This window comes from Mytilus edulis, chromosome 1 (assembly GCF_963676685.1).
Source record: "Mytilus edulis chromosome 1, xbMytEdul2.2, whole genome shotgun sequence".
In the NCBI taxonomy this organism is placed as follows: Eukaryota; Metazoa; Mollusca; class Bivalvia; order Mytilida; family Mytilidae; genus Mytilus; species Mytilus edulis.
The window spans coordinates 54,142,645-54,156,288 of NC_092344.1; the positions used below are offsets into that span (position 1 = coordinate 54,142,645).

Here is a 13,644-nt window from a genome sequence, read left to right on the forward strand (position 1 = left end):
AAAAACACTGTACCAACTATTTCTCCATTATCTAAATATTTTAACCATTCGTCAATTAGTTTAGTTAGCGCTGTTTGGCAGGAATGACCTTGTCTGAAACCTGACTGGGCGATATGTAACAATTTTTTATTGTTAAGGAATTCATATAACTGTGTACATACAGATGTCTTTCGAAAATTTTAGATATGGTATTCAAAATAGAAATTGGACGATAATTTGAGGGAATATCTCTTGGTCCTCCTTTATGTATAGCAGTTACTCTTGCAAGTTTTAATTTTTGTGGAAAACGATTTGAAGTTATACTTTTGTTAATTAAAAAAGTTAATGATGGGGATATTATTTCTGCACTTAGCTTTAAAAAGTTGGGACCTATTCCATCTAAACCTGCAGATTTATTAATATTAAGATGTTTTAGTTAAGAACACACCTCTCCAATGGAAATGAGTTTTAAATGAAAATTTTCAGTTTTCTTTAATTTTTCACTAGTAAAATTTTGTAGCATAGAAAAATCCATATCTGAAGTATTATTTCCAATAAGTTTTTCAGCTACAGATGAAAAATGAACATTAAGAGTATTTACAATATCTTGGTTGTTATAAACCGTTTGATTTTCATACTGCATTTTAGGTGGAAAAATATTATCCTCTTTTGGATTTAACTCTTTAATATGATTCCAAAGTTCTTTACTATTTTTGGAACTAGTTATGGCGTTTTGGTAATATCCCTTTTTTGCATTAAATATTATCGACGTTGTTTTATTAAGCCACTTTTTAAAGTTTACCCAATCTTTTTTTGAATGATACAATACAATACAATACAATATACAATATGCTTTATTTCAAAAACACTCAGTCACATTGACATGTGAAACAATGGTAGTACCCTACACCCAGTTAAAAATATGTCAAAATCCCAAATTTCAATAAAACATATTTAAAAAATGAAAAAAACGTTACTTTTACGTTAAACTTTGTTGTCGAATTTCTCTAAAAATCGCCAGATTTAGACTAAGATAAATTCGTTATCTACATTCATATCCATAGTTATGGATATTTTAACACCTTTCAGTACCCTGTAAGGTGTTAAAATATCCAGGGTGAACTTGGATACTTCAGGGTATTAAAATATCCATATCTACTGGGATATGAACGTAGATAAATATAGATTCCTACACTGCAACAAGTGTATTACGATATTTATCCACTCAAGACAGTTGAGTTTAATTTTATTACTTAAAGCGCGAGGGTTGCCGAGATCTTTAAATAACTGAAATTTAACTGTCCTTTTTATCCTTCTTTTTCAAAGATTTTCAGAAACTTTTGTTCTTTATATGCGACGTCATCAGGCATGGTTGCCTTTTTTCATGATGTCACAATAGGAAAATTCAGAAGAAAACAAAACATTTAGACGTCATATTCAAGTTTCGACTAATCATTTGCCGAGAACAGATTTTTCACCCCGGTCAGGAAATGTGAAAATAGCACAAAAATTAGAGAACTCATAATATGGCACTTGTTTAGTAATTTTCTTAATTTCATAAAGGTCTATTTCCGTATATCATTGTATATTGAAAATGCTTCAAACATTTGTCCCTGTACCTTGCACGCATTCAACACCCAACCTTTGCAATCAATTAAACGATCTAAGACTTCCCCGCCAGTTTTGGGGAATTAAAGAAATTCAATATTTTGATTTACCTTAAGTTTATATTTGGTATTAGTGATATGTTACTTTTTATTACAACTTTCTTAGAAACTGTACGTCTTTTTTTTCGGATTTGAGGGCAAATAAACAGAGAATAAAATTTTGCATTACCCTGCCAGCCCACCCACCCCCCTTTTTTTAAGAATTTTTGGGAAGAAAACATATTCAATAACACATAAATGACTATCGAGTATGAATCCCACGGCAACAATTCTTTTAATTTTAAACAGTAACCTTTATTGGACAAACAAATCCAACTGACATCTGCTGCATGTTTTAATTTTCTGGAAATCAGATATAGTATCACGCCACTATTTGATGCACATATTGAAAAGTGCAGTAAATCTTTATTGGTCAGGGTTTAACCTTTGATATGTGTCATAGCCCATTAATGTTACAAATCATATATAGATATGTGTCATAGCTCATTAATGTTACAAATCATATATAGACACACCTTACTCATTTACATATTTAATCCACCCAAAGCTACGCTTTTCGTGAATTAAATAAGTTAATTCGTAAAAGGCGTGTTATATATATTACTTATCCTATTACTTATAATTTATAAGAGAGAATTTAACATTACAATTTTTTTTTTCAGTAGTCACTGAACCATGAAAATGAGGTCAATGACATTGGACATGTGACTGATAGAGACTTTATAACATGAGGCATCTATATACAAAGAATGAATCATCCAGGTCTTCCTATATCAGGGGCGTTTCCAGGGTATTTGAAAGAGGGGGCGTAGAATTGATGAATTTTTTTGACCTTTTTTTTGCCCAAAAAATAAAATAATTATGAAATGCACTAGTGTCCCGGTTCCTGACTTGGAGCATGTATATTTTATAGTTAAAGTATCAGGGTTTTGATATTTTTTATGCCGAATTCTCTCCATTAATTGTCTGTGTTATATCAAAATGAGTGGATGGATCTAACCAGCAATAGACCAATAACGAGAAATTCCAAATTCTAGGGTATAAGGCGTTACTTTACATTTCAATAGCTGTAGGCCAGGATTTTAAGAACGGTTGCCCTGGTATAGGTTACATGGGGAAGGTCAGTAGCTCTTGGATTTCAATAATTTAGTATCAAATTATGAAGTATTATAACAGCCTCCATGATAGACAAATTTGTGAAATTCAAATTATGTATAATAGATTAACATGTGGATATCAAATCTTTGGAAGAAGATGTAAATTTAGTTAAAAGCTAGGTTATATGAAATGAGCATGACAAATGAAAAATAAATCTTTAACAATAGCTTTTTCTGAACTAATACATTGTAATACCTGTTTTGTTAAAATATACCTTTTCACCGTTTTGGTCTTTTGAAAAATGTTGTTTGTGGGAAGCAGGACAAATCGCCCCACTGGCAAAACGCCCCATTCCAAATCGCCCTACTTTTTCACCAACTCGCCCCACTATTAAAAAAAAAAATGTAACACATATTTCTGGAAACATCTTTTGGTAAGTACATTGGATTAGATTTGATTTCCACCATTTTGAATAAGTGTATAATTATGCTCTTTTAGTTCAAAATAGTGATATTTAAAGTGTTTTCTTTATAAACTTTAAAGAGTGAGGAAAAAATTGAGACAATATATTTATGCATTAATTTATACATTGTCAAAATGTGTAAGACAGGAGACATATTTATTTTATTATTAAGACAATTTATGAAAGTATTACTAATACAATAAGAATATTGTAATATAATGAATTTGGTATAAAACTAGAGATCAATTCTTATTTGCTAGATAACTTCTAAAAAGCAAGGATAAAAGCATTCATGTAGTCTGTTGTGAGTTGAGATCTTTCAGCAGTATTTTGGCTATGTTCCAGACCGTATGAGTATTTGGACCGTACGCGTACGGTCTGGACCGTATGCGTACTTTTTCAATATACGCATACGGTCGGACCGTACGCGTACGGTCTGACTAATATTAAGAATTTGGTCAAGTTTATTAGATACAAATGTATATAACAGATCAACATAACTTATATATCAAATTAATATAAAAAGTTGAATAATTATTGAAATAAAAACTTAATATTTTAATTATTTGTAAAAAATCAGGCTTATTTAATCTGTTAATCTCCTGTACTTAGCATCTCAGTAATTCATTAATTACAGCCCAGTATGCTCATTGAAATTGAAGTTATCGGAAGTAAACATAATGTGGGAGGACAATTGTTTTACATGTAGAATATTTAGGAACTTTACAAAAATGCATATGCAAAGGAACATGCATGAACAAAACATGTTAATGTTAAAAATATATAACGTTCCTTGTAGAAGCAAGTGTCATCTTGGGCCAGAGTAACAAAATAGGATTCACGGATATCAAATTAAACAAATATTTAATTTCAATTGTTCGCTTATTCACTTTATCCATCTAATTGTAATAATAACAATTTGTATAACTAAAAATAAAGATTTTGATAAATGTTTGTTAACATTTAACCCATATGATCCCAAAACATGTATGGTCAGCTGGACCGTACGCGTATACTCATACGGTCCGACCGTACGCGTATGGTCGGACCGTACGAGTATACGTATACGGTCCGGACCATACGCGTACGGTCCAAATACTCGTATGGTCTGGAACAGCTATATAAAAATACACAATTTAAATTTATTTTTTCTACAATGTGTAGTCATCAGTTTGCAATTACCACATAATGCTAACCTTTTAAAGACCTAGCCCTCAACTTTTAATGATCTGGCCCTCATCTATTGGCCACCTAGCCCTCAACTTTTAATGACCTTGCCCTCAACTCTCAGGCCTCTACAATAACTTTGTTTTCAACTTGTCCTGTAAGTACATACTAAAATTTACTTGTCCAAACGAAATTGTTACTTGTCCAAAAAAATTCTATTAAAAATAAATATTTTTGTGAAAAAATTACGGGTATGGTATTTATTATAAGGAACAAAATAAGGTAGCAAAATGAGGTACTGATTTGTCTTGGTCACGAAATGTCTCCTGCCTTGTCAAACTGTCTATCAATCATTTCTACTTAATATGTCTCCTACGGTGCCAAACTGTCTATTAGACTTGGAGCTGAATCTTTCGAGGTGACGAACTTACTGTCCTGTAAAGTTACCTTATCTACAAAGCGCATCATTGATTCGGATTAGTAAGACTGGTTTCCGAGAATAGTATACCTTTTACCTGTTAAAAAGTACTTGACAAAGAACCAGTTAAAAATTATCGATTGCAAGTAAACATGTCGAAGAAAAAGGTTTTGCACTTGAATAAACAGAATACAGAAACATGTCAAATTAATATTTTTTGTTTATAATTACTTTGTTCATCAAAATTGGATTAAATTTATTTTCTGCAGAATTATTGCACTTGTCCCAACGGACAAGCTTGATACAGCTTTAACTTGTCCGACCTTTTTTCCCTCTGGTACCGGACAATCGGACAAGCGTTATTGTCGAGGCCTGAAATGGAATTTTATTTTTACAAAATTTACTTCTGGATACTATCTGATGACTATAAACAAGCTTCTGTCCAAGTTTCGTACAATTCAAGGATAGTTTAAGAAAGTTATTAAAATTTCAAAAACTTTAACCACAGAGTGAACATTTGTGGACGCCGCCGCCGCAGACGACGACGCCAACGCCGACAGAATGTAGAATCGCTATGTCTCGCTTTATCGACTAAAGTCGAAGGCTCGACAAAAATCAACTTTTCTTCAACTACAAAAATTTCAAAGTCTGAATGCTCAACTTTTGCTCATCTATATGCAAACCAAAGATCAATTGCTCAACTTTTCCTCAACTTAATGGTCAGCTTCATTTGAGGGCCAGTTGAGCGACATCTATCCAACATACAGTAATAGGCCAGGTTTGAGTTGAGCTAAGATACTCAACACCTAGCCCTCAACTATTTTGCTTAAAACAGCTAGCCCTCAACTGTCCGCCACATGGCCATCAACTGGCCCTCAACTTTTTTTTCTGTAGGGGAAAGTCAAGACTCATAATGGCACAAAAATGGAAGATAAGCTCAAAATTCAAAAAATCTAACCTCTTCCTCTTTTCTTATGTAACTGTCTTTTTTATCAATGCTATACTTCTCATCTTGACTGGTTGTTTCCTCTGAACATGTTATATCTATTAACTCTTCATGTTTACTATTATCTTTATATTTGTTATTAATTGGTATACTCATTTTTTCTCCATCTTGATTATTAACCATTCCATAGTTATTTATGTCATTTCTAACTTCACATCCATTGTGCAGATTGTTTTCTTGATCTTTAATTGTTTTCCTCTTTCTGTGTAATTTCACATTACAAAATTCACCTGTATTATCTGTAGTATTTAAGGATTCACTCCATAAAGCTTTGCAATTCAATTCATTATTTATTCTATCCTTGCTTTTCACTTTCTGGCCATCATCAATTTGTTTTATGTCACTTGCATGACTTGTCAATGTGTAAATTTCTTTCTCACATTTTCTTTTTAAGCTATGTTTGTTTTGTTTCAATTCTGTCTGGTCTTCTGAAAATTCACAGCAACTTTTGGTATGCTTTAAAGTTTTACTTGGTGTCTGAATTTCTGGGATTTTTGCAGTTATAGACATGTCTAAAATTGATGTATCATTTAAATATGAAAGGACCTCTTTCCTTTTCTTCGCTTTCTTTTTAAGCACAGTTCCAGACTGATTTTCATCACTTCCAACTGACATTTTTTTCTTTCTCTTTTTAATATTGTTGCTAATATCAGCAGAAGAACCTTCATCATTAGTTGTTTTCAATACGTTCTTTCTATTTTCAAATTTTCCACTGATTTTTTTCTCACCATTTTCATGTTGTTTTTCCTTGTTTCCTTTTTCAGTGATCTGAGGTTCATCTGTTTTAGCATCCATATTAATAGATGACTCGAAACCATTTTTCCTACAACAGAGAATGAAAATCAAATGGATGAAAAATATTGCCCTGCATTTTTTATGCCGTTATTTCTCTCCTGCAATTTTATTTTTTTCTGGATTTGATCCCGACTTTTTTTGTGTTTGTTAATTATCCTGACTTTTTTTTATACATAAATTGTCATCCTGACTTTTTTTTTTTGGAAAGTGCCTGATCCTGCCCTTTTTTTTTTACGTAAAACTCCTATTCTGCCTTTATTTTCCAATTTCATCTTAGCACCCACATTATCGGCACATAAAAATCAAATGGTATAGCTCCCTAACCATGCTAACAAACATTCCAATCACCAAATATAGTTGACCTTTTGCTTATAGTATTTGAGAAACATAGTCACATAACAACAAATCTTTACAATTGACTAATAAATTGCTTTGCAAAGTGCCGCTACATACTACCGCCCACAATTTCTTTTTTATAATGGTTTACTTTTATAAATGTTATTTGGATGGAGAGTTGTCTCTTTGGCACTCACACCACATCTTCCTATATATATTCTAAAAATATATTGACAGCTAATCACCAAGACAATACATTTCTTTATACATATTTTATAAAGCAGTGTAAGGGAGGTAATTCAAACATAACATTGTGATTACATAATTCTCCATTAACCAGGAAACCCTTGTTTTGCTCCCTTTTTTGCCCCTAATTCCTTACTGTTTGAGCCATAACCCCCCAAAGCCAATCCTAACCATTTGTGGTATGGAAACTTGTGGAATAATTTCAGAGAGATTCATACACTGTTTCACCAGTTATTGTCTGAAAACTACAAACTGCTTATTTGGGCCCCCATTTGGCCCCTTATTCCTAAACTATTGGCCTCATTACCCCAAAGAGCAATCCCAACCTTCCTTTTGTGGTTATAAACTTTGTGTTTAAATTTGATAGATTTCTGTTTATTTATACTAAAGTTATTGTCAGGAAACCAAATGTGTTCGGACGGCACTGATGACAACCTGCTACCAATATATGAAATTTTGCGGTTGTATAAAAACAATTTAATGAAATGACCTATTGCTTATAGTACATGTATCATTTAACAGTATTTCATCACTGAATGGGTTGAATAAAGTATAGAAATATTGTCATGAATGTCTGGACATCTCCCATCCAACTCATGATAACAAGGGGCATCTGTTTGGCTGTGCAGGATGTATATATATATATATAAGAATGTGATATGATTGCCAATGAGACAAATATCAACTAGAGTCCAAATCAAGCAGATTTATGCATCTTTACTTCAACAGGCATATAAAAATCAAAGGCATGATTTGTGACAAAACAATAAGTTAAACAAATATGACAGACAACTTCGACAACTGAAATACTTTCTATGTATGGAGAGAGACTGCAGTGACCATTCTGAGCACTCTTACAGCAACTCTTAAACTGAGATTGGAAAACGGGTTCTGGTAACCTATTGCAATGCAAAAATTGTCCATTCCAATATACCCCAACATTTCCAGTGCCTATCAAAATTCCCACCCTAATCTTCTTCACCCCTGTTCCAAATATAATATCAGACAACAATTATTTTTAAAATTATATGAAACAACCCTTGCAAGAATCTATTTGGATATCCTGGGATATCCAAAGACCTTCCTGGGACTTCCTGAGATATTTTCTTGGGATATCTTAGTTTCTTGCAATTTTAATGTTACCAAATTAATTGATCCAAAGCATATAAAAATAAGAAGATATGGTATGATTGCCAATGAGACAACTCTTCCCCAGAGACCTTATGACATAGAAGTTTCCAACTATAGGTCACCATATAGCCTTCAACAATGAGCAAAACTCTGTCAGCTATAAACAGCCCTAAAATGATAAATGTTAAACAGTTCAAACAAGCAAAATATGCATGAGGGCATGATATGCCGGTCGCTAATTCAAAGAATATAGTTAGATAACTTCTCAATGTCATATCAGAAATTCATGAAAAACTCAAGGGAGGTTATTTTAAAAGATAACAGTCAACAAAGTTTCATGATAACTGCTCAAAGCAATTTGTTTGAATACTGGAAAATCCCCCCTTTTTATTAATAAAATCACATAAAACCAGGTTCAATCCACCATTTTCTACATTAGAAAATGCCTGTACCAAAGTCAGGAATATGACAGTTGTTATCCATTCGTTTGATGTGTTTGGACTTTTGATTTTGGACTTTCCTTTTTGAATTTTCCTTTGAGTTCAGTATTTTTGTGTTTTTACTGTATACATTGTAACACCAAAACTTAAAATCTAAATTTTATGAGAAAACAAAAGAGAACTGACATCAATACATATATATATAAACAATTCACCAAAGTTTCTTGCAAATTGGTGAAAGCATTTTTGAGTTATTGTCTGAAATCGGGAAAATCCCCCTTTTATAATGAAAAAAAAACAACTCAAAAAATTAAAATATAAAATTTAAAAAATCTATGGGAGAATGTGTCCCCATGGACACAGATGATGCCCCTGTTGGCATACAAAACTTGTACTAAAAAATTCCAAAGATCTTTTAGAGTACATACAATCTATTATAAGACTCTCTCATCTTGCAATAGTATTAAAACATTTGACTTTTCTAAACTTTACACATGTATTTTCCCTTTCCAAACTAAGGGACAAATTGAAAGACTTTAAGAGTTGGTATTACTTTGTTTCAATAAAAAGAATGGCAAACGTAGAATTAAGTATCTGGTCTTGGGGAGGGATAAATCCTACTTTGAAAAGAATCACTCTGATTCAAACAAAAAATTCTCTGAACCTGACATTTTGCTTGATTTCTTGATTGACAACATATTTCTTATGTTTGGAGGACGTGTTTTTCAACAGACTGTCGGAATTCCAATGGGAACCAATTGTGTCCCTCTTCTTGCCAACTTGTTTCTTTATTATTATGAGGCTGACTTCATATTCATGGACTGATGGATGGACAGACAGAGGTAAAACATTTAAAGTGGGGTATAATAATATCAGTATTTTACTGGTCTATATGAATAGTATTCACACTAACTTTATAAACATTAACTCTTGTAAAACATACCCAATTTCCTCTTTCATAATAAATCTATGCAGCTTTTTCTTGAGATTTTTCTTTTGATTTTTTGTAAGATTATTTTTTTCAAATAGCATCTTTCTCAAAGCCTCTGCAGAGTACACAATGTCCATTGCTTTTTCTTTTTTCTTTGTGTTTCCAACCATCTTTATTTTGGAACAAGGTTCTTCATCATTAGATGACCTCATCTTTTTATTTTTCTTTCGTTTCTGATATTTTTCTTCTAAACTGTCATCCTTGAGAAACTTTTTCTCCATTTCTTCTACAATACACAACAAAAATGAAGACAAAAGAGGTTTATATATATATACATATGTCTTGTCTATATGCTAATTTCATATTATAATGCAAATTTTTGAATAAAAATGTCACCACAATACGAAGATTTTTTCACCCCCAATCAGACAACTTTAAACTATTTTATAGATTCCTGCAACTTTTGACCTACAAAAGGGTGTCTAAGATATTTTCTATTGTATTTTATTCTCTCATAAACCTTCAATGATGTTTGCAAACTCAATTCACAAGAGATAACTAGATAAAATTATTCTTTTGATTTTTTATGAAATCTGAGACACCCTATTGAAGATACCCAGTCAAAACTGCAGGCAAAAAAGTGGCAGCTCCAATATAGTTTTATAATTTGGAATTCATTTTCTTTATTTTTCCATTAACCCCTTAAGAACTTAAACTTAAAAACTTAAAAATTTTAAATTGAACATTTACCTATAATGGTCCAATATCCAAAATCTAAATACATGGCTAGATCCAGCATATCAAAGAACCCCAAAAATTCAATTTTTTATGAAATTAAATAAAGTTCAATTTTGGACACTTTAGACCTCAATGTGGACCAAATATGATAACCGGGCCCAAATATCAAAAATCTTAATACATGGTTAGATTCACCATATATTCAATTTTTGTTGAAATCAAACAAAGTTTAATTTTGGACCCCGATTTGGACCAACTTGAGAATCAAAAATCTAAATACATGTTTAGATTCAGCAGATTCAGCATATCAAAGAACCCCAAGGATTCAATTTTTGTTGATATCAAATAAAGTTCAATTTTGGACCATGATTTGGACCAACTTAAAAACTGGGCCCATAATCAAAAATCTAAGTACATGTTTAGATTCAGCACATCAAAGAACCCCAAGAATTCAATTTTTGTTGAAATCAAACAAAGTTTAATTTTGGACCCCGATTTGGACCAACTTGAAAACTGGGCCCATAATCAAAAATCTAAGTACATGCTTAGATTCAGCATATCAAAGAACCTCAAGAATTCATTATTTGTTAAAATAAATCTAAGTTTAATTTTGGACCCTTTGGACCTTAATGTAGACCAATTTGAAAATGGGACCAAAAATTAAGAATCTACATACACAGTTAGATTCGGCATATCAAAGAACCCCAATTATTCAATTTTTGATGAAATCAAACAAAGTTTAATTTTGAACCCTTTGGGCCCCTAATTCTTAAATTGTTAGGACCAAAACTCAATCTCAACCTTCCTTTTATGGTCATAAACCTTGTGTTTAAATTTCATAGATTTCTTTTTACTTATACTAAAGTTATGGTGAGAAAACCAAGAAAAATGCTTATTTGGGCCCCTTTTTGGTCCCTTATTCCTAAACTGTTGGGACCAAAACTCCCAAAATCAATCCCAACCTTCCTTTTGTGGTCATAAACCTTGTGTATATATTTCATTGATTTCTATTTAATTATACTAAAGCTATTGAACGAAAACCAAGAAAAATGCTTATTTGGGATCTTTTTTTTGCCCCTAATTCCTAAACTGTTGGGACCAAAACTCCCAAAATCAATCCCAACCTTCCTTTTGTGGTCATAAACCTTGTGTTTAAATTTCATAGATTTCTAGTTACTTAAACTAAAGTTATAGTGGGAAAACCAATGTGTCTTCGGACGACAACGACGCCAATGTCATACCAATATACAAAGGTCTGTATAACTGTGATTTTCAAAAATTTATCAAAGTCTAAAGCCTGAAATCAGTGTTCTCCCAAGAAATTTTGGATAGCATCACATTTGACGTAAACAAAAATGAACTGTATTTTTTTCAAAGTCATTTGTTGCTGCACAGCGATGCTCTATTTTCTTTATATTATATGTTTATATTGTATATTGTCCAATTCATAACTGAGAACACAATCAAACTATACCCATCATAACATTTGTTTTAATTAATGTTTTCTATATTGATTTATAGTTACAGAATAATTTTTTTCCTCTTGGGCCAAATATGAATATCTGTTTGGTTCCAGTTACCCTACCTATACCCAACAAAATAATAAATGAATGAATGAATTTTATATAAAAAGGGAATAATCATGTCTATGAAATTCTTTGTTTCATGGTACTCAATGAATTAGTCCCTATTCGGCGAAATTACAGTAAAAATTAGCCCAGCAGAACAAAACTTAAACTTGATCTGAAACTCATCATGAGTAACTTACATATAAAAAAAATCAGCCCAATATCTGAAAGCGTTAGAAAAAAAGTCCCTATAACTGTGATTTTCAACGATTTATTAAAGTCAATAGCCCGTAATTTCGGCAAAAAATTAGCGGAGCTGAATGAAATTGAAACTTGATCTGTAACTCATCATGTTTAACTCACATAACAAAAATCAACGTGATAATAGTTTTTTTTGAGGAATGACAGAATGACAGAATGACAAAATGACGGAATTACGGACATGACGGACAAGGGTAAAAACTATATGGCATCGACAACTTCTTTGCAGGGCCATAAAAATGTTGATCTTTGTACTAGGACGTTTCGTATTTTCCATGTCGCCATTTCAATTAGGTGAAACGAAACTAAGATTCCGTAATTTTTATTAGTTTATAATGCAATGTAGTAGAGTTCAATTCATCAGAAAGGTCAAAGAGTCCGATCTGTCTGATCCATCCCATCAGTCAAATATTTATACTATAAGTCTGACTGATCGGTGACATGAGTTCCACGCGACTAAAGCCTAAGGTTACAAGAACTGTAAGGTAGTGTTCCCTACCTGTTTAACTATAAACTATCTTTACCCTCTATAAATAAAATATTTAATCATCATTTATAGTTTAACAGAAAACTGGGTTATGTTGTCATATTTTGCATGTGCAATGAACAACAATATTGATGAGAACTGCAATAAATTGCTTCGCTGAGTGCAGCTTGATACCACCACAGAGGTTTAATCCTGAACACAATATACGCACTTGATACAGGTCTGAATATGGATTGTAATTAAATATTTGACACATGTATAATAGGGTTCTGACACAGAACAACTGTAGTCAAAGAACTTGAATTGGTAATGTGATTTGATGTTTCTTATTTTTTTTGCTTTTGAGAAATATACTATGCAGTTGCAAATTTGACCACCCTCTCCCCCTTTTTGGGGCAAAAAAAAATATTTGAAGAAATTATCTTTTTAATTTTAGAAATCTTGAGAACAAATTGTCCCCACCCGCCAATTTTTTATTAACCTGCCCCCTACCGCTTGAAAACTGGGCCCATAATAAAAAAACTAAGTACATGTTTAGATTCAGCATATCAAAGAACCCCAAGAATTCCTTTTTTGTTAAAATCAAATCAAACTGTTTGATTTTGGACCCTTTGAACCTTAATGGATACCAATTTGAAAATGGGACCAAAAATTAAGAATCTAAATACACGGTTAGATTCGATATATCAAAGAACCCCAATAGTTCAATTTTTGATGAAGTCAAACAAAGTTTAATTTTGGACCCTTTTGGCCCCTAATTCGTTGGGACCAAAACTCCCCAAATCAATCCAAACCTTCCTTTTGTTGACATAAACCTTGTGTTAAAATTTCATAGATTTCTATTAACTTATACTAAAGTTATTGTGCAAAAACCAAGAAAAATGCTTATTTTGGGACCGGTTTTTGCCCCTCA

At 32.1% G+C, this 13,644-nt stretch overlaps 1 protein-coding gene across 2 annotated transcripts in view; it reads right to left on the reverse strand.

Annotated features, from left to right (window-relative positions):
• The window catches only part of LOC139513994 (DNA ligase 1-like), a 59,341-nt gene that overhangs the window by 36,003 nt on the left and 9,694 nt on the right, over positions 1-13,644 (reverse strand). For both annotated transcript variants that reach the window (XM_071302859.1, XM_071302860.1), the window contains 2 exons: positions 9,690-9,963; positions 5,751-6,621 (listed from right to left, as the gene is read on the reverse strand). In XM_071302859.1, coding sequence (XP_071158960.1) covers positions 5,751-6,621; positions 9,690-9,963 — 1,145 coding nt within the window. The remainder of the gene's footprint in view (positions 1-5,750; positions 6,622-9,689; positions 9,964-13,644) is intronic.